Consider the following 23,373-nt stretch of genomic DNA (forward strand, 5'->3'; position numbering starts at 1 on the left):
TAATGAACAGTGCAATCACTACACGTATCCACGGAAGTGTGTATTACGTCAGCAACATTAGTGGGAACAAAGGCGAGCATGGATGTAAATAGATAATAAAAGAAATGGTTGAATAGTTGGTATTTACTTACACTAATTATCTTTATTGAACAGTTTGCTGCCTACCATACGTGGGGGAATTGGATGATATTTGTTTTGTTAGTCTGCGCTGAATTCATCTGCTTCACCTGACCCAGAATTATTTGAAATCTCACTTCAATTCACCAAACGAGAGAAAACGGACAGTAAAAGCCAAAGAATTTACTCTCTTGCTTTCAACTCAAAACAAAATATACAAATAAACAGAAAAATCTACGAAAACCGATTAAACTGCCGCTCGATCTACACGATAAACCTGCGAACATCTAGCTTACCACGTCACATACCGTAAACCCGTCGCGTACTCTCGAAAAAATGCGTTATTGGACATTAGCAACAACAAAAGGGCTCTCATGGTCATCTTAGTGTCTACAGTAACGTCAATCTGACGAAACCTACACCGTGCTTCCGAAAATATAACTCTTAAGACTTTCTCGTTCTCAGATCTTCCGTCAACCTTGTGTCATTAGATTTTCATCAAAAGTCGATTACTTGCACCTACTGAAGGCGCTGAGCCAACTGTCAGAGAAGCATCCAGATCCAAGCACGAAGTGAAATAAAAGAGCTCCTGTGGATTCAGGAACCTCATTCCACTGCGCCCCTGTGCACTATACGAGTACGTTCCTATGCCATCAAGTCCATGTGGAAACGATAAATGGATCTTGGCGGATGGAAATGGCGGCAAGAACCTCCTCACAAGTAACCGGATCCCAGAGGAAGAACGTGGGTGATCACACAAATCCACTAGTAACTCGGATTATTGTTTACTGCATGGTTATTGTTTACTGTTCACCATTCACAATTTTGGTTGAGCTTCATACTTATAGTGGAACAATTGTTCTCACGTTGTTACGGCCATGTCATCCGTATATTCTTGTAATATGTGAAGTACGATAATCAGTCCTTCCGTCATTTTTAAACTGGTGGGATAACTTTGAAATAACCTGTACATATCTACAGGGTAAGCAGGGAGGTAAATCAACAACCATCTTTATTTTTGAAATAAAACATTTGATTTTTTAGGATGAAAATTGTGACTAACATAAAAAGAAAGTTTAACTCATAAGGGATTTTTCCTGTAAATTATTCAACTACAGCTCAACATATATCCCAGTGTTGGCAACAGATTTCTCCAACCACTGTCGGACATTCTCCACTGAGTCTTGCAGCATGTGTGCTGGAATGTGTTTGACAAATCAATACCCAATTTTGTGTCAGCTGTAAACAATTAGTCAAGAGGAAGTGTACAAAACCAGACCCAAACCTTTACCGGATACCGGAAAGAGAATGCGGGAAGTGTTATCAAATATTAAAGCACACATGCTGCATCCACAGAGGTGATGTCTGACAGCGGTTGGAGAAACGTGTTACTAATACTGGCGTACATGAACTGTAGTTGAATAATTTATAGCGAAAACCCATAAGAATTTTAAGCTTTCTTTTATATGTCAGTCTCAATTTTCAGCATAAAAAATAAACTGTTTTTTTTTCAAATATAAGATGGGTATTCATTTATAGAAAAATCCTGTATGTTTGCAGATCTGTAACTGTCTGTGTCAACATTTTCGGTTAGATTCTGAATGAAATGTAAAGAGCATTACGTAAAAGCTTTGCATGGGATTACCATTGTTCTGAATAATTTGAATGTCTGTTTGTTTCAGATATAAAAGGTACTGAATAACAAACACGGTGGAATGGGGTCCATGAGACAATGGACAATGAGCAAATGTGATAGGTTACACAAAAATGGAAGAAGGCAGACATTTGTATAACTTGTAACATAATTTGTAAAGTAACTATGATCTAGCGCATACTGTTGCGTAGTTTGTCTTTATACAAACAGACAAACAAATATACCAATTACCGTAAGGGTTAAGGGAAACTACCTCTAAGAGGTATGGATATTATCATGAACCATAACCCTACCGTGTAGCATTTTAGTTTAACCTGCAAATGTTGCGGTGAAAACTTTGCAGATCGTAGTTATTCCAAGTGAGACCATGAGATGGCACCAAGCAAAACCCATCATTATCAATCAAAACCTATGAATATAGCGTTTGATATTGTGTACTGCCTTTGAGTTTGTAATTTTTAATGATTGTAAAGAAGATTTCCTACACATAATATTATTTTGTAATTTATTTTCGTTAATACTCAAAGAACATAACTAAGAAATAATAGAGTGTAAGCACTTTGAGGAGACGATTTGCAAAATTAGGAAAAAGTGTAAGGAACCTTATTCCATCATAGAAAATTAGTGCGATTTACCCTCCGAAAACAATGCTCATCGCGTAATAAAAATTGCAGTTATGAAATATTAACTATCGTATAGATTGAGGTCAAAATTTTATAATTAACTTTCTTACCACCAACTAAAATCAGAAATCTGTTTTTTTTTTTATAAAAGTACGATATCTTACTAAATTAATTGTTATTAATATTTTTTATACAATTCTGTATAATATCTCGGGGTTAAGTGGAGGCTAAAATAGCTCTAAGTCCACCTCAAAATAAAGTCATTTTTCATTTTATTTCATATATTACTTTAAAGATATGGTTCGTACGCGTTCAAACACTTTTGGAGTTTTCTTGCAAGACTATAGTTCTTTAAATGAATTGTAAAAAAGGTTTTAATTGATGTTCTAACAAACTATAAAGTATTTTAATGCGTTATGGGATAAATGTTCTATAACCACATGACAAAAAATAGCACATTAGTTTTAATAGCATTATTGTTATGCTCTTAAAACACATTGGTCGTCAGTGCAGCCAGCTATTAGGGTAAATGCCACACATTTACGGAAAAAAGTATTTTATTGTTGCATGGCCGGGCCTCAGAGCAGTCCACAATGCTAGAACCTAAAGATATGCTTTATCCTTAAATCTTTGCTATCATTTCGGAATCATCCATCTAAGCCAAAGTTCTTTGTCCTTTTATTTGTATTCCTCTCTGTATTGAAATACAAAATTAAATCATCCTAGCGCAGTATCTATTGATTTTGTATTTAAGTCCAAATGAATAGTACTGAATATATTCAATACTCATAGGAAAAGATTGATGAATTAAAATTAAGTCTTTCCCAGAATACAGGAGTTAATTTGTGTAGTTTAATTGTATGACAAATTTATATTCAATTTCATTATTATGAAGTACAATTTACTGCTATGCCAAGTGTATGTATTATGTACGTGTATTCCGAGCTTTTAGAAAAGTGTCATATCAAAAAGCACATATTAGTCAGAGTTTACTTTCAAATAAGTTGGAAAATGGCCTCTGTTCAACTATGGCCTTCCAGTTTCTAAACGTAACTGAATATGTTTTAATATACTGTAGATTAAATGCATTAACCTGATAATATGGCGGCGCGATGGTAATAATTATATCACATAATAAATTTGGACTAACTTATTTCTACTACCACTCTCGTTGTTAGTGAGAGAAAGTTTATGATGAATTCTGGAGAGAAATGTTAGACCTCTAAGGAAAAGTAAATACCAAAAACCTTGGACCTGGTGTTTATTATTATGTTTTTAATTTGTTTGAACAAAGACGTATTTTACTTATTACAATTACGTGGTAAGAAAGTAACATGTACAGCTTTAGAAAAATCTAACGTTATACAAAAATTCAAACATTAAAACATTATCTATCTCAAGGGGATAGGACGTTGCGGCTGCGGAACTCCACGACGTAGGGCGGTTTAGGCTTTAGCGGCTTTGGGGGCGGCAGCGGCGGCGGCGGCGTCAGGGGCAGCAGTCGGGATCTCGGGATACTCCAGCTTCACACCGGGTTCGCAATCGAAAATGGGGCAGCATTGGGGGAATGGTGCAGTCTTGTTGGTCTTCTCGGACAGTTTGCACTACAACAGAATCATCCATATTGAAACATATTTAGTTTGGGGCACAATACTTCGTATTTAAACTACACTTAAATTAAGTAACTGAAGGCTGTAGCTGCCGATAGAGTTCACGGAAGAGATTCAACGTATATGCAGTGTTACAAGAATAATAGGCTGGTTTGTACATTCCTTGTTTTGAAATATAATATGAATATGAAATGTTCGGTATTCTTTGCCGCTCTCTACACCACTTTATATTATCTTTTAACAACGCTATATTTTCTGAACCTATGAACATATGTTCATACAAACTTCACGTCAACTTAGTCATTGTGGAGAGTATGTTCAAAGTTAAAGATAAAAACTCGCAGTTACAAATCTTGTCTGTGATCTTCGCATATTTTATCAGAACTTTCGACCTCGTACTGTGTCGACCCCCCTACCCTCTTATTCTGTTTGATAAGATCCTCGCAAAATACAATGACCCATTAGGAAGAGTAGAAAGATATTTTATTAATACTCTCCTTTTATCAATATATTTTATTCAATTGAATTTATTTTGATTTGACAAACATATTAAAAAGCTATCATGTTTTGATAATATTTTAAAAACTAGTAGAGGCTTATTTAAAAACACAATACATACCACAATAAATTACCAAATTTAGTGATAATTTATTTGTTGGTTCAGGAAATATAATTAATTGTTAGTCGAAATAGAAGTACGGTGCTACTTGCTAAATTGAGCAGAATCTCAAAACATTTAACTGACTGAACATGTTTGATCCAAATTAAGTGTTTAACATGAAAATCTTATCCAGCTTAAAATTGTAATAATACCCTATAATGTGCTTAATTTATATACAGATACTACAACTTCAGAAGCAGAAAGGGTTTTTAAAAGGTTGATAATATTCTTTCTAAAGAGGAATTATCATTTAATTTTGAATGGTTGCTTTGGTTTGAATTTTCTGAAATGTCAAAAACAGTGAGGTGATCTGCGAAAGTTATTTGTAATTGCGAACTACGTGAAATTGCTTTAATCGGCTAGACTGGAATGGATATTATACCCCCAGAATAAAGAAGTTAAAAGTCTGAGAAGATGCTTTCGTGACTATATTTTGCGCCAAATACCCGACTCAATAGTCAATAGTTGTAGTGCAATAGTCTGTATGACGTTGGTTATTGTTTTTCCAATACTCAAAAATAACTGTGACAAATAGATGAATTTATAGTTAGACTATTTCATTGGATAGCCAAATTCGAATGGTTGTTCATTTTTACTTTTATAACATTTAATTTCTCAAAACTTGTTTCTTATTTTTAAAACGACCATTACACCTTAATGGCCATTAAGAAAATTATTGATTACTCGTAAAGAACTAGATTTTTGAAATCATAAGTTTTTTTGTACATACATTTATTGGACAAGGGATTTATAAAAAAATAAATCACATTATAAAAATGAAATGGAACTTTCGAACAAAATTGTATGAAATGTGAAATTTTAAAACTTAAAACATTTTTGAAGACATAGGTACTATTTATTACAATTAAGAACTTGAATTGCACGGGGTATATAATTATATACATTCAATTATAGTAAATATTATAGTATAAACTAATGTAAATTATTGAGTGGAACCACTAGTACACATTCAACAAGTTTCTTTATCCCCATAAAATATCCATAACTCCATACTAAGTTATATTCTTTGTAGAAGGGATTACAGGAAGGGGCCTATCAGCCTTTGAAACCTTTACCATGCTTATAATAGTATTAAATTATTATATCAGTGTTATATTTAATTATAAAACTTCTTTTAAACTAAACTGGAAACATAATACTGCAAAATGTGTATGACGTTAATAATTGTGATTCAATATTAAAATACAATTCATCAAGACTTATTAATGTACAAATTGTTACATAGACCCACTGCTTTATTCACAGCAATGTGTGAATGAGAGGAGATGAGATATTCGTACCTTGGGGTTGGCCTTGGGCAGAGGTCCACAGTCCTCAACGAGCTCCAGTAGTCTGGGCGACTCCTTGGACTCCTGAACACAGGTGGATCTGCCACAGAAGGGGGACAGTTCCCAGCTGTGGCCGGGCTCTATAGTCGCACACTTGGTAGAGGCGAAGCATACGCCGGGGAAATCTGGGGAAAAGGTTTAAAGTTGTTACACCTTAATAGGACACTTTACTCCTACAGTTATAAAATATAACAGTGCACTGAGACTTAAAATCTTTAGAATGTATTCCTTTAAATGCAAGTAAACATTATGATATATTTTAATATTCAGCAATTACAAAGAATACTTTTTCCTTTAATAAATGTCTTTTAAGCAAATCCATTATTCTTTACATTACATGTGTTGTAAAATATTCAGTTACAGCTTCTGATTAAGGAAGGCTCTTAAAATTCATTATTACAAAAAAATTTTAAAAAATACATACGAAATTTAAGAACATGAACTTTTACAACGTAATTCACTACACAATTTAGGTCAATATATCCTGAGAGAACTTCTCATAGTTAGACAGTTAGAACTTCTAATTGTTAAAATATATATATATTTGCATAATTTATTATTATTGGGGTGCAGATTAATCCCACTCTTACACGTTTATTTTTTTCCCATCAATACTAGAAATGTAACAAGATATTTGTTTAGATGTATGAGTGTACAATACACAAATTGCGGTCTAAACTTTTGAGAGTGGGAGAATAAATTGTTAAATGGTAGAACTGACGCTATAATTTAAGTTTATTCGTAACGAACACGTAAAACCGAACTGCTCTCCGAATACACGCAGACGGGAAGCTTAAGCTACCTCGGTTTCCTGTGGATGGTTCGTGTGTTGAACTGTGTTCCGTCATTTGCTTAGAGATGGCTGTACGGGCGGTCATACAGTTATAACGCATTCAAACACTTTAGATATTCCTATTCGTTATTAAGAAATAAATCTCAACCGTGTTTGTACTTCTATGCTCAAATAGACAAAAAAGGATATAATTTTCAAGAAAAATTAAAAATCGTTTCGATGTGCATTAATCACATATTTAAAATGAGACTTCTCCCAGAATCCTACGACCAAAAATAATAGTGTAAAAGCGTTTGAAGTTTAACATTGTTCGTATGGGTTAAACTCATTGTTCTTACGGATCTTTTTACCAGAGCCGGCCCTTAATTGAACATCGTAAAACTAAAAATCGAGTTAAAGCCTTTTTACAATATGTTATAACGGGTTCTAATGTATCTAATGACTAAGCTGTTGACATTTGTTACGCAGCTTCCTCGTTGCGTAATGTAGTCTGCTCAGTGACGTAACATAGCCTCCTCAATGACGTAACGTAGTTTCCGTTATTCAGGTCATGTGCTAGGAAGATTATCACAAAACTTTATATGGTTACAGGGAGTAATACAAATTTTATTGCCTATTAAAACGGCGCGGCGTTTCACTTTTATTTTCAAAGATTTTCACTGAGTATTTTATAGTCTTATTTAGAGACAAGGAGACACCCCTGTCCGTTTTCAGGGCCGTTATATTCTCGCTGCGTCTGTTTATTGCCTCAACCAATGGAACCCATATTTCCTTTATATATGGTTTCGGTATCCAAAAACATATGTAACTTAAAGTGTAGCTCAGTCAGTTTTATGTTTTTCGTGTTGTGGCCCTACCCCGACTCGATTTGCTTACTTTCACTTAGTATTGGACTTCAGATACATCCATGTCATAAAAATATACCTCAGTATTGTTTAATTATTAGGAGTTATGGTACTACATTTAATTAGCTTAACAAAGTGTCTATATCATTACGGTTTAGTAAAGATTTCATCCTCTTAACCACTAGCAAACTATACAATTAAATATTATTTAATTTGTGGAAAAATGCATTTATAAAACCTTCAAAATAAAATTTTTACAAGATACACTTAAACTTCTAGAAAATTTGGAATAAGACGGGGTTTCTTATAGACTGTACACGTATTACAGATTCAGTTTGCAGGTTTTGACGTATAAACATAAATTACTGTACTGTTTACATAAAAACCCAAGTAAACAACTTTGAATTTACAAATGTTGAATATAAACGGGTGGACCGTTGTTAAGATTGATTATGTACGCCAAACTTGAGTCGACGTAGAAAATCTACCAAATAAAATGTATGTTCACTTAGTCACATTTGCCACACTCAACATATTTCCCCAAAGATTAAGTGAATGTAGTGTGTATAGATAAGAATTCTCGACTATTCGTCTTATCGACTTCCGAAAAATTCCATCACACTATGGTATAATATTATTGTACTTTGGGACCTAATACTGTAAACCATGAACTAATTTCAAGTATCAGACCATCCGTTCAGTACGCGATGTTTTAATTCACTTTGTTTAAACAATTGTTTTTGTAATTGCTAATAACCATGTGTTATCAATAGTCTGCTTATCACCGGTTGTGTAGTTGTATTCTCTTAGGTTTAAGAAACTGAGAAATTGCACTTAGTCCTAATATGACCATTGCGTTGCTCACGGTTGTGTAGTTAGAAATACACATGTTAATCCGCGACCGAATATTTAACAAATGTACGTATCTAAACACTATTATTATAGTGTGCATAAAATGTTTAAAAACAATTTTAGAATTTAATTGGAATGACGATTTCCAATTTTCATTCTACTGATGAAGTATAACATACGGTCTAAGTTTAGTGACTTTAACGCCTGTGTTTACTGATATAATGCCATCGAAAATTATCAACTTGGCATATCCGAATGTTTATAAATAAAAACTAACATGAATGTTCATTGAACATTTTTAAGAGTCAGCTGTACTGGCGGTCATCTTGATTTTAGCTCCAAAAAACAATTTTAACTCAGACAATTTTACGCTTTTTTATATTGATTATCTAGAAAGAAATCATGCAATATGAGCTCGTTCTCATTTAAATAATCATAAGATATACAATTTAGTCAAAAAAATTAAAAATCTTATGGATGTACCTTAATAACGTACTTAAAATGAGAGACCTCCCATGATTTTACGTTTAATAATTCGGGCTTAAAAGTGTTTTGGGTTTTACATTGTTCTTATAGAGTAAAACTAGAGATCATTTCACTACAGCCGGCTCTTAAACCGCTTGCTTCGTAATTATTTTTTTGTATAATAATGTTTGCATATTAAATCTGATTTGCTGATAGTTGTATTCCCGGCGTTGATCACCATGCTAACTGTACGGTTCTGCAAACTGTACAAATCGGAATAGGTAGTATACCTAGACACCTTTGAGAAGTCCTATATCGATCAATGTCTCAACTTCGACACTTAACTACCACGAATATATCGAACGTGCTCTGAACCTACTGGACACAGCCAGCGGCCTTTGTCACGCTTTCTTATTTTAATCGAACAATTCACCAAGAGTAATCGAACTGACTCACAACATAGATGATTCGAATCGAGATACTACATGTACTGGGTACTGGGGCGGGAGACTGGGACATAGAAAGCTTGACCTCACTTTCTACAGTATCCAGGCAGATCGTGTGTAATGCAACCTACAAACCGGCACACACCGTCACCGGCAACCGGCAACCGGCTACCGGTAACCGGTACTACAGCCCTTTCCTCCGTATACCTTCCCGTCCGTTAATATGATACTGGAACTTTCCTTTGTCGGTAATTATCTCCAGGACAGATTGAGTCATCGGGCTTGTTAATCTCATGACGACTGGTTTATAGGCTATAAAACCACATCTCACTCGTATTTTTAATGGTCAAATTAAGTAGAAGTGCCTTTATAAAATAATCGCGTATACAGCAATAATTTTGAAAGCAATACAGATGATGTTTTAAAGGGTAATATACGACACTATTAATACAAATTTGAGAAGTGTGATATAAAAAAACTTACTTTACTTTTGTTCAACACAGTATGCAGTATACGCAATGGGTGTAAGATATGCTATGGAGTAATATTACCTCCACGCGTGCACTTATTGGCTACAAGGCTGTGTTGACCAATCGGTCAATTATCGATGCATAAATTGATGTTATCGTGGAAACTAAGCGCAGTCATTACTCCACGCTGGAGCGAAGCAGGGCAAGGAAGGACGATGCAAGGCCACGTCAGAACTCCAGCCCTGTATTGAATTATGGCTATCTGTTCAAGGATATAATTGGATTCGTATAGCAAGCTTTACGTTTACTGGACAGGAAAGTTTATTTCTCTGTTTCACGCGAGAACAAGCATCAGGTTCGTAACCTTCTCTGTACACACGTGTCGTCACGTCCAAGGTCCTCTTGGTCGTATACTACCTTGACGTTAAAGGCGGTTGTTAAGTTAACGGCACAGTTATGAATGGTGCGATTAGTTTTAAATCTCCCGTGAAATTAGAGTTGCAAAGGTTAACTAACACTGGTGCCGACCACATTAACATTAGCACGCGTTTACGCGCAAACATTACACTTAAGTGCGTGATATTGAAGAGAACACGAACAAACTGATAATGAGTGAAAACTGAGTGCACATCTTTTGCTGTTGATTAAATATTTATCAATTTGTAGTTTTTTTCCGTTTGCGCCTCCAAAACCGGCATATTCTGAATATGGTGTATTATTAAAATAACAAACCGACTGCGAAGACAACTGCATTGCCAAAATAGCGCCAGGCCCAAGTAGCACGATAAGACAGGAAGTATTTAGGATAAAATGTGATAACTGGATTAAAACACCCGATCATATTGTTTTGTTTCTCGAGCATAGGTCAACGTGAACTCTGGATAAGTCACTACAATTAAACTCTGACAAAGACTGTATGCAAGCTGACAGGAACGAACTGGATATTCCTAAACACGGCCAAACCCAGAGGTCCGGCTGTACTTATTTGGTTTTCTATGCAATCTTTACTTAACTGATCACTCTTGGGTAGTTTTCCTAGTCAAAATAGATCGTTTGCTGGCGTTCGCCTCCCAGGTATTACGCACTGGAGAACTGATTCATAACATTCGTATACCTTTGTCCGCTCCCTGCCAATTTTAATCTTTATATCCTACAGATTATTCTATAGTATGAAATATTTTGTTAGGATGATCTTTTAGTATTTTCCTTTAACAAATATGTTTACATCACGCCTACGGGTTAGATGGGAAACCCGTATCCACTTTTGTCCTTGTTCTTCAAAATTGTAAATCTCAGGATACCATGTTCATTCAGATCGTATGATAACAACTGATTTACTGACTCAAAACATATTTCAATTTAAATAGAAAACTGACAATAATAGCAAAAACATATTTGTCCAGTCATTTTTAACAATACATTTTAAGAAATTGGATGCTATAATTGTTAACTGGATGGTTGCCTTTAGCTTTCTTGCAAGGTTTTAAATATTATAGGTTTCATGACACTTAACAATCAAGATTTAACATTTTGCGTAATCAAAGATCTTTTAGTCGTTTTTTAAGTGAGTTTGTTATAATGAAAATTGCTGAGGGATAATGGCGTTAGAACATGCAAAAATGGGTACGAGAATACGATACACGGAGCATTGAAGGACCCGACAAAACGTAATAAAAGTGAAGGAAACCAGATTTTTTCGGACATTTGCCATCGTTCAGTGAAACAATAAATCAGTAACACTATGTTTCGAGATCTGCAGTCTGATCTCTTCTTCAGGTAATAACTAACCTAATACATAATTACAAAGTTGTTTAAAATAAACAAATCATACCAAAGCGTTGTGGCACGCATAAGTCAGGAATCACAACCACCATGTTGTTTGTCAACTTCACTAACTCTAAAAACATGCACTTAATAAAAAACTATACACAACACCAATCATTAGAACTAAACTACAGAATACAGGTATTACCGAAGTTTCACAGACAATACGTCTGTATTCGTCTACCAACAACCTACGACTAAACAACCTATCGTCAAAAATAACCTTCAAACAAAGTAATAAAAGTCTTTACTGAACTGACTGTAACTTTTGTCTTGTATTTGACCGTTAACCTCTGGACCCCAGAATCAGGATTTCTTTCTTGGACAGGAACCTATGGACCAAGTTACAAGTCTCTGTGACCTTTCTATGAAGAGGCATCGTATAAATTGGCAGACAACAACACGATTCTAAGGACCTGTAAATAATATTCTTAATAAATAGGGTCGTGGCAGCGTGTTGGAATGATAACGGAAGAAACGCCAGCTCGGTCCTGATGAAGAGTTAATTAACGCACAAGTACTTTACCTCGTCTAATAAGACCTTAACTATTGCCTAATTGGCTAAACTGATGGCAGAGTTGAGATAATTGTTTAATTTATTTTAAAGTAATATTGTATTTTAAAGCTATGGATTTTTAAACTCTAGCAAATACAATTATACACAAAACTGTTTTATGACGTGAGTTATGTGGATATTGTTTTTTGAAATTGTCCAGCTTTTTAAAGTACTTTATATATTACTTTAAACTGAGAAAATAAACTAGCAATCTCATTCTAAGAAGAGGAATATATTTGACTTCCTAGCAAATAAATAAAGTGTATTAGATCTCTGGGGATGAAATACTTGTTGAGTTCATTAGTTGGTTTTTCTAGCACAGCTTATAATAAAGTGTTTTATTTTCGCTCAATATGCTATACTAATTAAGTAATGCCTAATGGTGTACGCTAATGTATTGATAACCAGTGCATTAATATTTTTCTTTTGTTTGTGATTAAGTAAGTATAATGAATGGCCATATTAAATCCATGAGAGGTTGCAAACTACACTTTAAGAAATAACTTTGAGTAATAATTATGTTCTACCATTACTAACGAATGATTATAACATAGACATTTGTAGGTGGTTTGCTCGACGAATGCAGAAGTATTGTGTGACCTATATTCTGTAGTTCAGTTTTAATGATTAGTGTTGTACGAGTATGTAGTTTTTTTATTAAGTGCATGTTTTAGAATTAGTGAAGTTAACACACAACATGGCGGTTGTGATTCCTGACTTTATGAACTCTCTGGTGTGATTTGTTTATTTTAGCCTAGTTTGTAATTATGTGTTAGGTTAGTTATTTACCTGAAGAAGAGATCAGATTGCAGATCTCGAAACGTAGTGTTACTGATTTTTTGTTTCACTGAACGATGGCAAATGTCCGGAAAAATCCTGTTTCATTCACAATCCTTCCATCGTCAAAAATAAACTTCAAACTAAGAATGGACATTTGTATACGTTACCAATTATTTACAAATAGTATACCGTAGTTTTTTTATATTCTTCCCAGCAATGTTAGAATAGCCTTATAAAACACACATAATAATTAGTTTTGTTGCTTTAATAGGTTTTTAACCGTAAATCAGGATTTGAGAGTAGGTTTTTTGTTTATATAATCCAGTGTCAGAGGTTTTACTTTTATTTGGAACGTGAATGCCGAGGTCACTTCGATGTACCTACACCTTGTAAACCTATGTTTACTTATTACAAAGCTCTGTCTTATATTATACTCATTACTTATTATGTGTCACAACGAATGTGCATATAATTTAGGATTTAAATATATTCCACGTGTTGAGTTAATCAGGAGGATAGTGTTTTCCAAATGATACATCTCACCGATTGTGATAATGGCGAGGAGGTAGTGAGAGTCACGTACCGGTACAAACAAAGCAAAATTTCATGGATCATTCGGTTTATGTGCTTATCCCTATGCCCAATGTATTTCTCTTACTCATAGGCCTCTAGCCCGTGGATACCTGGTCAGTAACAGATTGAATTTGAACTCTCCAGCCTGTACATTCGCTCTGTATCTACCACATTCCCACGAGGTCTATCCGGGAATCCAGCCGGTCCTTCGTAATTAATGTCCTTTCATTAACATATACATATGTCTCTCTTTTGGCTTAGGGTAATCATAGATCTTTGGCCACCTAGGAAACTCGATCCTAACTTTTGGACTTTTTCCAAATGTTTTGAATCTCCAATACCTTCACGATTCCTGACTCACTTGCTCACTTGTATCATTATATACTGGAAACCCACGTCTTGTTAAGTCCTCTATTGTAAATCAATCCATTGCCGCTTAAGCTCTCTCCTTATTTCCATTGCTTACCTAATTTCCGAGCTTTCCCGGTTACTGAGACGGTTTCGGTTGGAACTAAGGGACTATTACATTATTTGGCCAGAGTGATGGCGGTCAGAGTAGTTCTCGCTAAACATTCTAACACATATACAAGAACATTATTTGTAAAATGGTAAGGAATTGGTCCTGAAACTGACAGCGACTGCACTGATTAGATGGGCAGTAGGGCCCGTTAGAAAAAGTTTTTACGCCTACGTATCTAAACTATGTACAGTTAACCATGGCGTCGCATTGGTTAGATGGGCAGTAGGTCCCGTCAGAATTTTTTTACGGTTCCAAAACTATGTTAACCATGGCGTCACGAATACCAATAGAAACATCACCAAAAAAAGTATATAAATACCCAAAAATTGTTTTACAGGACACTATCAAGCATGTCATTTAAAGAAGTCAATGTAGATGACAAATTTGATACCGATTTAAAGTTATTTAAAGTATTTTTAATTGCACTATTTGTTCCACCCATCATAATCGACGCTCAACCAACACTTTTTAAAACGATAAATATAAACTCCTTAAACCCGTTATTAGTGAACCCTTACTTTAATTATTCTTGCAGTAAATTGTTTGCACATAACTTAGGTTACCCATAACATTACTGAGCTTAAATGTCAAATAGCAATGATAAATTCAACCTAGAATTAATTATGTTGGTATACTGTAAATAAAGCTCCTATTACAAAGAATGTACTACATTTTGTTAATATTTGAATTACTGTACATGCGGACAAATGTTCGTGTAAATATTGCCATTTACATTGTTGAAATCCTTTGCTTATGAGTTAACTATGCGTTAAAGTTTACTCCGGATGATACACAATCCTAACGGGGTTTCGTAACTAACACGTCGTATACAAAATTTAAAACATTAGCGTATCCTTTTGGGCGGAAAGTGTACACTTACATAAACGTACACGCATATTTTTATTTCTTGACGCCAAGTAAATCTTTTGTTTTACACAATTAAATCCGTCTCTACTGAATAAAATGAAGTTGGTAATAAACGCAATTTCCTTACTGTTTATGAATTCTCTCTTACTATAGTAGCCACTTAAATCACTGTTTAGTTTTGCGGATACACTTGAAAAATGAATATCCTTGACCAAAAATTGTCGTATTTATGTATGCATACATAAACAGTGCCGTACACAACACGAGAAAGGTTATAATAGAACTCATGCATTTTAAATACACATCCATATCTTGGAAACAATAGTTCAAGATACGGTCTTTTAACATTTTTGTAAAATTTCCGGAAGTGATTTTGAAATTTACATGAGACTTCAGAGAAATGTATTATTCACCACTCAGTGTAAAATAAGTCTTCATAATTCAGTATGATCTGTGTTTGTCGGAAACAAATTGCTTTCAAGGCAAGAATTATATTCCAAGGCCGCCGAGCAACCGAGACAGCTGGTGACAGAACAGGCCGCTCGGTTCGCAGCCGGCGAGCGAGTAGAACGCGATGCAAGTGCTTTCTTAGAACGGCAGTTAATCTTCCTTCGTGACGCTGGAAGCTTAAAGCGAATATTAAATACTGTTCTCAATGTTGTACTTATTATAACACTGGAAACACGACTGGATAAGCGTACAACACCATAGGGTCCATCCGTTTAGTGAAACTCGTACAGTCACGGGTACACTGTCACGAATATTGAAGCACCTAGCGCGAACAACGACCGTGGTATCCAATTATTCGTCAACTTTCAATACTCAATATATATATATATATATATATACAGGGTGGAAAAAAAAGTATGGAAACGCTTTCACTAATTTTGTATGGCTTCACTTATACAAATTAAATTGTGTACATCACCACTTGTATTAAGAACTAGTTTTTGAGATCAGTGGGGACATTTTATCTTTTCAGGGGGGACGGCCCGTGAGGAGTCGGACGAAAATCTTAAAATGTAAGCATAGGCCGAGTTTGGTATCAAATTAAAGGTCTAGTAAAGAGAAACTCATTACCGTAAACCGCACTTTAAAAAGGTTGACCCTATCCAGAGTACGGGCCGTAATGAATTTCATGAGAAAGAAGTTTAGTAATTTTTGTCTTGTGAAGTAACTAATTTACTTTCAGTAGTATGTTTTATGTCGGTTATGTAAATTTGAAAAACAATTTCCAAAAAAAAATTATTTTTTTTACCTCTACATTTTTTGGATAACAGTAAAATAGGGGTTTTCCTGTCTTGTCTTCAAGAAACTGAGAGTATTCAATAATACCACCGTAACTCCTTATCAACATGAGGTCAAGGTCCAGTCCCTCCAGCCCTTTTATCTCAGGCAAACATAAACTGGTTTAGGCAATACAAACAGTACTGTCACAGCAAAACTCCACAGTTTTGTATTTTTAATATCAGCTTGGTTTTTAGTCTACGTTATAATTTCGTTCACGTAAGATAAAGTTGAAAGTCTTCACTAGAAAAACTGCAATAGTTATACATTTTTTTTACTTAAGTGTTTACATTTTATTCTACTAGTTTTAAAAAGCAATGTCACTTAGTGAGTTTGAGAGAATCACGCTGCTTATGATGCGTGGGTATGGATATCTAGTTCGTCCCTATGAAGAAACAGCGCATTTGTTTAATGACTCTTTTCTTGATAGACCCCCCAATTAGTAAGTCAACAGTGTTTAAGACAGTAAAAAGATTTGAAGAAACTAGAACAGTCAAAAGTGGCAGGCCTAAATCGGCAACAAATGAACAAAAATCTTTGGATGTACTCCAAACATTTTGTTGAAAATCCCAGCACCTCGGCCAGAGTGGCTGCAGAAGATCTTGATATGAGCCATACCTCAGTGTTGAATGTTTTACACAAAAACAAGTATCACCCTTTTAAAGTAACCCTAACCCAAGAACTTTCAGAGGATGATTTTGATCGAAGGACTGAATTTTGCGAAATAATGATGAGAAAGTGTGACGAAATTCAAAATTTTTTAAGTTCGATATTGTTTTCAGATGAAGCTACATTCTTTGTTAATGGACAAGTTAATAGGATAATTGCCGTTACTGTGGGGGCCAACCATAATCCACACTGATGATAGAAGGCCACACACAAAGGCCTCAGAAAGTGAATATGTGGGCTGGAAATAATAAACAATAACATTGTAGGACCGTTTGTGATAGATGGAAATCTAACAGGCGAAATTTATTTCAATATGTTGACAAATAACATTTTTCCAGCAGTGCGTGCTCTTCTTGGGGCAAATTTTAATGCAGTATGGTTTCAGCAAGGTGGAGCACCGCCCCATTACTATTTTCGGGTGCGCAATCTGTTAGATGAAGTGTTTCCTAACCGTTGGATTGTCGCAGGGGTACCATTGAGTGGCCGGCTAAGTCACCGGATCTTAATCCACTAGATTTTCTTTTTGTGGGGCTTCTTAAAAGATAATGTATATAAAACTAAACCAGCCAACATTGAGGAGCTGACAAAATTGTTTATTAGAAGAAGCAAGAAGAATTACACCCGAGATGCTTCAAAATGTGACTGCAGTAGGTTTTTATAATAGACTAGCTCATTGCCAAAAAGTGTTCGGAGAGCAGTTTGAGCACCTCATTTAAAAGGTATGGTTATTTTTTGTAATACACAAATAATTTTTAATTAAATTCTTTTGGATAATTGTGTTCCATAAAGTGTCATTTTCAGTCAGAACAGTTTACTTGAGACTGTGAAATTGCGGAGAAATAATAATTAATCAAACGTTATTTATGAAATTTCAAACGGCCCGTACTCTGGATAGGGTCAAACCTTTTTAAGTGCGGTTTGCGGTAAATGAGTTTCTTTTTACTAGACCTTTAATTTGATACCAAACTCGGCCTATGCTTACATTTAAGATTTTCGTCCGACTCCTCACGGGGCCGACCCCCTGAAAAGATAAAAATATCCCCACTGGTCTCAAAAACTAGGTTCTTAATACAAGTGGTGATGTACAAAATTTAATTTGTTATAAGTGAAAGCCATACAAAATTAGTGAAAGCGTTTCCATACTTTTTTTCCACCCTGTATATATATATATATATATATATATATATATAATCTAATAGATATATGATATTTCATGTGAAAATTTATGTAATAAATATGTATAAATATATATATATATACGTTAATATATATACTAGACATTCTAAACAGTATTGTTCATTCATTGTAAATGTCTTGTTTATACTTGTCCTAGTCATTTGCGTTAAAAATGACAGATTTCAACAGACTACACTTTCAAAAATATGCTCATCATGTAAATTTATAGTCACTATGGACCAAAAATGTTAGAAATACATAAATATAATGTACATGGATAGGTTTTACCTCTGTTGAGAGTAACGATTGCCAATAAAATGATACGGCAGTTGTTTGCTTGGTTTTTATGTTGGGGATTCTGAGGAGGAGAGGTAATGATAGAGAAATCTGTTAATTTACTACGGCCTTGCTAGCCGGAGGTGGCTGTAAATTGATTATACCTGTCGTGGCTGCTTTCTTGGAACAATATTTCATGTCACTCGTCACAGTTGGCACGAGCCACTACTAAAACCGCGGTTGAGGTTTCCTGGAAGTTCGGGGTTTTCACAGTAATCACTTAGAAGAGAACCCATACGTATTTATCTTGTAATTGTTGTGTTCTTTTTTTAATTCAGACCAGTGCCAACTACAAACGACATTGTGCTATATACGGTCGTAATCTTGATAATGCACCGAACTGATTTCGGACTAGAAGAAAGTTATTAGGTCTCGGACTGAATACAATATTACAATATTCGATCCGAGACGTTAAAGTTTTCCTAGTTCGTAAAAAGTGTTATACTTATTATACTTAACAAATATATTTTCACAAAGAATCTTTAAACGATGGGTACGGAAGGTTTGAGGTTTTTTGTGAGGAAACAATAAAAATAGAACAGAATAAAAATGTTGGATGCATATTAATTATATGTTTAAACTTCTACAACTAAAAATAAGGTCATAAAGTATTTAACAATATGGCCGCCAATACAACCGACTCGGCCTTGTTGTGGAGAGTAAGTTATCTGAATGTTACACAAAAATAAATGTTCAAGACCTTATGAGATGACAAAAGAAGCTGTGCCGGTATTTGTCATCTGCGTACTTTTAGTACAGTTCAAATCCAAATTACAACTAAACGCGTTGGATTCAAGCGTTAACGTTTGGTAAGTGAAATATCAACACAGTAGATGATTTCTCCACGACTACAACGCCGGGAACCCATGATACCCTCCAGACTCTTTACCTTCCTTAATTATTATGAATGCATATTGATAGCATTGGATTGAATAATATTGGCAATCTATTTTTCTTTATTCTTGATTTATATTTTTAATATTGTAAACTACAAATTGTAACTTGGTAGATCTGCGGTAAAGAAGGTGTGCGTATAGTACACTGGCTATAAATAGTTAGTTTTAGGTCAAGAATATGTACTATATGGATTTGATCAGAAATCACAAACTGAAGTGGGACTATACAAATAAAATGTGTACAAACCGGTTGCTTCGGTGATATAATACACAATTTATCTGAGGGTGTCTTCGTATACTCTGTCTACCTCACTACCCATGAGCCGGCCAGGGCTACAGGAGCGTGATTTACACATCTTCACATAGTGCTAACATAACAGGGGGATACTGATGGACAAAGAAAAGAAGGTACGAGCGTTACTCTGATATATTTTTTAATACGCCGTCAGCTTTGCACAATATAGTTTGTGCCTTAGAGACGTCGGTTACGTGCGTGTCCCAGAACTTTCGCTCACTCTGCCCTCACCTCAACCGCTGAATTGATTTCGACTCGGTTTTCACACAACGTTCGCTCGTGCGTGACTGAGATATCATATTGAAGACCTTGACAAAACTAAGAATCACTTAAGTTACTTCTTGAAAGCGATTTTATTTCGGTGTGTATATATTTCAAATGACTGTATTGGACATAATACTTTACATATAACGCGTTGTGGGTTGTAGATAATAAGTATATTTTAGAATTTTTGCAGTACAAGCACTGAAATTTAAATTCAAGAGAACGCTCTTTATAAATCACTGAAAATTAAACAATGAGAGATGGGAAATTATATTGTTTAACGTCAGTTATTCTATAACCTGAGATAATCAATTCCGCACCAATTGCGATTGAACTATTTAATTACCTTAATTCAACAACGTCTATTTTAATGTAGCCAACCTAAATGACTTTGACCGTTGATAACCATAGACTACTTAAAATAGATTGTATACTCTCATGCGTCACCTCTTAAGAGTCAGGTATACTGGTGGTCATCTTGATTTTAGCTCCATAAAGAAAACAATGTTAAACTTCAAGCACTTTTACATACTTTTTGTTAGTCGTAGAATTACGAGATCTGTTTCGTTTTCATGATATAATCAATGCGCGTCCAAAGGGCTTTTTTTAGTTTTTGATATCATTCAGAAAAAAATATCATATCTTTTTGTAATTCATTATTTAAATATTCAAAAAATATACGCTGAGTAGGAAAAATTCTAGTAATTGGTATTATTTTAATCTTTAAAACTAGACATCTCCCATAACTATAAAATTATAAATGAAGGCGTAAAAGTGTGTTTACAGGGTAACACAAAGTCGTCACTGCTGCCGGCTCTTAAACAGATCACGTCGGCTGCACACGGCGCGATGTCCCTCATTAGTATTCCATCATCCAACATATAACGGTTTAGTCAACACAGAGGTGTAACCGTAGTGTTGCTTACATCAAACGTTCTTTGTTTGCAAATTTGCATTACATAAACGGCACCGTCTTTTTGATGCGGCTCTTGTTGAGAGGAAGCAGATTCGTGCTGAGCATAATTCCTACCCAAGAATCCAACGCAATTGTATTCCACCCGAACAGTAGATGCAGTGAAATTCGAACTCTACCCGACAAGTCGGGGCACAAAAGGAAAATAATTCTTTCCCATTTGTTCTTCTCTTTTTTCACTATTAGTTTGAACGTGTTTAAAAGATATTTGTGAAGGGGTTGTGTGGAATAACTTGTGAAATACGTCGTTATCAAAATAATGTTCATTATATTAACGGAAATATGAAAACCACAACTTGTGTCTCCTTGTGTAGCACAATAATACATGTTACAAATAGTGTCACCTCATGTTAACTAGATAACAAAAAACCGTGTCAGTTTGTAACACAACCGTAAGTTGTAGAATGTTTCGAATACAAACCAACAACTAAATGTCATTGTGTGTGTGTGTGTGTGTGTGTGTGTGTGTGTGTGTGTGTGTGTGTGTGTGTGTGTGTGTGTGTGTGTGTGTGTGTGTGTGTGTGTGTGTGTGTTTTGAAACCCAAAACGTAACAATCTTTTCTTTATTTGTGTCTTATTAACGAAGTTTCAACCAGATAATTTATTCAAAGGTCATTTCAATGGGCGTGCCTTCTCCTCCTATTCCCCCGTACTAATAATAACGGTTCTCACATTTCTGTCCCAGACACCGAGGTTTCTTGACCTCTGACTTCTAACTGGAACCAAGCTTTCATCTGACCTTTCACCGTCCATCTTCAGGCGCGTCCCTTTCAACTGACCTATTTGGTCGTGTTACTTTGACCATATTATGATCACCAACTGTACCAAACAAACATTCCTCTGAGAAATTTGGTATATAGCTTTGTTATAAAATAGTGATGATAGTGCTTGAATGAACGTATATTATGTATCTATTCGAGTTCATCTTTACAATTTGTATAGCTCAGGAAAGATTAAACAATTACACGTTTTAATCAAATCTCGTTGAGCTAAAAGTTATAGGCTGTATCATCAAAGATTGTATGTTATCTATGATTGCATTATTTAAGGGGAGGCCAATCTCTTTTTAGTATTTTCCGCCCATACTTTGGATCGCTGGTCTGTGCGGGAGATCCAGCTTCAAAGACTTTTTAACATTATTTTGATGTTATACTGAAATGTTTAGAATTATAAATATTTAGGAAAATCACCAAATCTCTGTTTATATCTGATTCATTAAGTTCACATAGTATTTGAAGACCGAAAACCTATTGCAAAAATCGAATAACAAAATGTGATATTTTTATTGGAAGTTTAGTTTACGAAAGGAAGATGTATAGTCTGGATAATGTTAAGAGCATATTTATTTGCATGCCTTACCTCTGAGAACGTCCGCGGGGATCAGACGCTTGAACACCTTGGGCCTGTCTTCGTCCTTGGTCTTGGCGTCCTTGTCCTTGTCTTCGGCGAGCACCAGGCAGCAGGCCAGCAGTACGGCCAACGTGTAGTACAGCACCTGCATTCTTCTGGAACACGTCAATAACAACACATGTCACATATACACGTAAACAATACTTTTTATTTAAGAGAAAAAACCGTAATCTTAATTAACAAGTTTTATCGGTTTTAATACTTTTTCTGGAAAAATTAAATAAACACTTGTACTTTCGTGGATATATCATTGTTAAAGAAGCAGTAATTCTTTTTGTAAAAAAGTTCTTTTTATAACAAAAGAGGCCTTGTAAGAAATAGAATATGTAAGTCAAAACAAGTTGGTTTCTCGAAATGAAGATGGCACTAAACACAACCTTAAAAACCTGACAAATGTATGAGAAGGTCCAAACCCGTGTTTGATGTTTAGTTTGAATTAGTACCTAAAACTTTGTATGAAATTAGGCCAAAAATAGTATAGAACGCAGAATATTACAGACGCAGATGTATTAACTGACTTCACCCAACAAGCAAACTTTGCACTGTGAGTATCGGCGCTCGTATGGTTGAACATTACTGGTTTAAGAACGTTGTTTATAAGCGGATGATTGAGTTGTTTAAAGGATTTTTAGTCATTCGTCATCTTCAAGAATTGTTTGATTTATTCTCCTGATACTCACAATCGCCTTAAAAATAAAATAAACTTCTTATAGGTTTTAAAATACCAAAAAGTATTGACATTAACCACACCTTTAAAAATAATACACCCAACTAACTGACTAACAAAGACGGTTTCAACTGCCTAAATGTTCAGAAAACTATTAAAAAGTATTCGTAGAAAAACATTTGTTCAAACATTTGGTACAGTAAAAGCAATCATCCCATTAATAACCATAATACGATTCGGAGTATCATTAACCAAAAAATTAAAAAATAATTTTTTGGGGTTAGTATATTTATAATTTGTAGTACTCATACTTCACAACTGTGTGTTTTATTTACCGCATTTCATTAAATATTTTCTGAAATTAATGAAGCGATTGTTGAGTCAGCTAAAAATAG

At 34.8% G+C, this 23,373-nt stretch overlaps 1 protein-coding gene across 1 annotated transcript in view; it reads right to left on the reverse strand.

Moving 5' to 3' along the window:
• Window positions 1–3,638: 3,638 nt before the first annotated feature.
• LOC124369147 overlaps window positions 3,639–23,373 on the reverse strand; it is a 29,772-nt gene continuing 10,037 nt past the window's right edge. Inside the window, exons 2-4 of the mRNA XM_046826927.1 lie at window positions 22,261–22,406; window positions 5,967–6,139; window positions 3,639–3,998 (exon numbers count right to left, since the gene is read on the reverse strand). Coding sequence (XP_046682883.1) covers window positions 3,840–3,998; window positions 5,967–6,139; window positions 22,261–22,402 — 474 coding nt within the window. The 5' untranslated portion in view covers window positions 22,403–22,406 and the 3' untranslated portion in view covers window positions 3,639–3,839. The remainder of the gene's footprint in view (window positions 3,999–5,966; window positions 6,140–22,260; window positions 22,407–23,373) is intronic.

The sequence above is a fragment of the Homalodisca vitripennis genome, chromosome X (assembly GCF_021130785.1).
Source record: "Homalodisca vitripennis isolate AUS2020 chromosome X, UT_GWSS_2.1, whole genome shotgun sequence".
Classification (NCBI taxonomy): Eukaryota; Metazoa; Arthropoda; class Insecta; order Hemiptera; family Cicadellidae; genus Homalodisca; species Homalodisca vitripennis.